The sequence below is a fragment of the Quercus robur genome, chromosome 2, assembly GCF_932294415.1.
Source record: "Quercus robur chromosome 2, dhQueRobu3.1, whole genome shotgun sequence".
Taxonomy (NCBI): Eukaryota; Viridiplantae; Streptophyta; class Magnoliopsida; order Fagales; family Fagaceae; genus Quercus; species Quercus robur.
The window spans coordinates 90953429-90956311 of NC_065535.1; the positions used below are offsets into that span (position 1 = coordinate 90953429).

General features: G+C 35.1%; 1 protein-coding gene across 1 annotated transcript; it reads left to right on the forward strand.

Annotated features, from left to right (window-relative positions):
• On the forward strand, positions 1-2526 carry LOC126707496 (protein DETOXIFICATION 16-like). Its single transcript, XM_050407185.1, has 8 exons — positions 1-276; positions 551-1095; positions 1170-1256; positions 1357-1413; positions 1516-1754; positions 2084-2202; positions 2279-2365; positions 2446-2526. Exons 1-8 carry the CDS (start codon positions 1-3, stop codon positions 2503-2505), a joined length of 1470 nt encoding a protein of 489 aa, XP_050263142.1. The 3' UTR covers positions 2506-2526.
• The last annotated feature ends 357 nt before the right edge of the window (positions 2527-2883 follow it).

Here is a 2883-nt window from a genome sequence, read left to right on the forward strand (position 1 = left end):
ATGGATGTGCAAGAGCAGACAGCTAGTCTTCAATCACCACTAATTCCAATAGCTGAAGAAAATGGTGTAAAATTTACAAAGAAAATCAACAAACATGAGATTGTAGAGGAGGCGAAGAAGCAGCTGTGGTTAGCAGGGCCACTAGTGTCCGTTAATCTGCTGGTGAATTGCTTACAGGTGATTTCAGTTATGTGTGTGGGCCATCTAGGAGAGCTAGCACTTTCTGGTGCTGCCATGGCCACTTCCTTTGCAACAGTCACTGGTTACAGCTTTTTGGTATGTATGAATATCATCTCACTATTTATCTTTTGAAGTTTAGAGTTATATTTTGCCAATCTAACATAAGCGACATTCGCATTGTTACTTTGGAAAAAAAAATTTATAATAATCGTTCTTGGAAGATATGTAACTTTTTAATAGCTTTTTTTTTGGTACACTGATGGAACGCCAATCCAAATCTTTTATGTAACAAGAAAGATGTATCAGTTAGTTCCTGTCCACCTCTTTAACTAAACTGAACTAAATTCCTAGCTTCATCCCTGATTGATAGATTGGAATGGGAAGTGCATTAGACACATACTGTGGTCAGGCCTATGGTGCAAAACAGTATCGAATGCTCGGTATACATACGCAGAGAGCCATGATTGTTCTTCTACTGTCCTGCATTCCCATTACACTTATATGGGCCAAAGCTCGTCACATTCTTGTATTCTTGAGACAAGATCCAGAAATTTCAGCTGCAGCTGGACTTTATGCTCGCTTCCTGATACCCTGCATTTTTGGTTATGCGATCGTTCAATGTCATGTCAGATTCTTACAAGCCCAAAATAATGTACTTCCTATGATGGTTAGCTCAGGCATTTCAACATTATCACACTTATTCACTTGTTGGATTCTTGTATTTAAGTGCGGCCTTGGAAGTAAAGGTGCTGCTTTGGCGAATGGCATCTCTTATTGGATCAATGCATTGTTATTGATGGCTTATGTTCAAACATCTCCTTCGTGTAAGAACACATGGGGTGGATTTTCAAAGGAGGCCTTTTATGGAATCTATCAGTTTCTAAAAATATCAATTCCCTCAACTATAATGAATACGTAAGTTTCTGACTCTAACTGTTATAGTACTTATTTATAAGTATGTTTTTCCAAGATTAAATTTTGTGGAACAGCTTGGAAATCTGGTCTTTTGAAATGATGGTTCTTTTATCTGGCCTTCTCCCTAATCCAAAGCTTGAAACATCAGTGATGTCAATCAGGTTTGTACTACTTAAACTGATTCTATGAACATTGCCTGCTAATGAAAAGTGTTTCCAAAAATAATTTCATTATGTACTAACCAGCTGTGGTGTATTTTAGCTTTAACACGTGTGCATTGGCTTATATGTTACCCCTGGGGCTGGGTAGTACAACAAGGTGAATCTGAGCTCAATTAGGCTATTGCATTACTACCTCTAATATCTGCATCTTTTTGTACCAATGTATGTTTTTTTTTGGATCTTTTTTCTGTTAGTTTAGCATAAGAGTTTCAAATGAGTTGGGTTCTGGGAGACCACAAACAGCTCGTCTAGCGGTTCGTGTTGCTCTATCCATGGTTGCTATAGAGGGCATTCTGGTTGGAACGGCCTTAATATTGGGTCGTAATGTTTGGGGTTACAGTTACAGCAAGGAAGAAGAAGTTGTAAGATATCTGAGAGAAATGTTACTCTTGGTCGCAATATCCCACGTTTTCGATGGTCTTCAATCTGTGCTATCAGGTCTGCAGCAAACTTGTTTTATTTATTTATAATAATTCAATAGTTAGGGAAAGAGGAATTTGAACACTAGACATATCCGTAAGAAATACCAAAATGTGTCAGTTGAACTATAAGACTCATTCTTTCCATCCAGTCTAAACATTTAAATTTATTTTATGCATTAGTCTGTGCGACACCTTGGGGTAAATCTATAAGGACTATCAATTTTTAGAAGAATTTGTATATTTGCTCTAAAAGTCTATTTTTGAGGACACTTAGATCATCATTAGGAGAAAACTGGATTTAATGAATGTAATTTTCTTTGGTTATAATTTGATTGAAAATTTCAGGCGCTGCTAGAGGATGTGGATGGCAAAAGATTGGGGCCTTGGTTAATCTAGGAGCTTATTATCTTATAGGCATTCCCATAGCTATAACGTTAGCTTTTGTCTACCATACTGGTGTAAAGGTGACTTCATATCTTTCCCTTTCTTTGCCTCCTTTTCCTTTTTTTCGGTTAATCTTATTTTGGATCTAATCCACAGGGACTCTTGATGGGAATCATAATGGCACTGTTCATGCAAGCACTACTCCTTTGGATAGTTACTCTATGCAGTGATTGGGAGAAAGAAGTAATCTACTTTGACATAAAAATTTACTTATATCATCGTCCATCAACTTCATCTGATGGTTTACTTTCTTTGTTTTGTAGGTGAAGAAAGCAGCTGATAGAGTACATATCAGTCCTGAAGATGTATTACAACAATGGTGATTTTGGTTCAGTTTTTTGAAAAAGTAGGGTTTTCAAAAAGTGTGGTATGAAATTAGGCTTTTTTAAAAAGTTAAGTATTTAATAAAAACTGTTAAAAAGTATTTTCTGAAAAAGTTGAGTGTTTGGCTAGCACTTATAAAAGTGACGGTTTGAGTAGTAAATTATCAAAAATGACAATGTATATATAAGAGGGTTTATTCATACTTAAATCAACTACTTAATAATACTTATTAAAAAAAAACTACTTAATAATAATAATAATAATAATAACGACAATAATTTATTGTTAACTAAAATTTGTTGTAAAAATATTTTTATAAAATTTTCACAACAAATCATACATGATAAGTTGTTGCTGATTTTAATTTGAACACACCA

Coding starts and splice junctions, on each gene's coding strand:
- LOC126707496 (XM_050407185.1), top strand. CDS start 1: ATGGATGTGCAAGAGCAGACAGCTAGTCTTCAATCACCACTAATTCCA. Junction 1,096..1,169: donor CCCTCAACTATAATGAATAC/GTAAGTTTCTGA, acceptor TTTGTGGAACAG/CTTGGAAATCTGGTCTTTTG. Junction 1,755..2,083: donor TCTTCAATCTGTGCTATCAG/GTCTGCAGCAAA, acceptor TGAAAATTTCAG/GCGCTGCTAGAGGATGTGGA.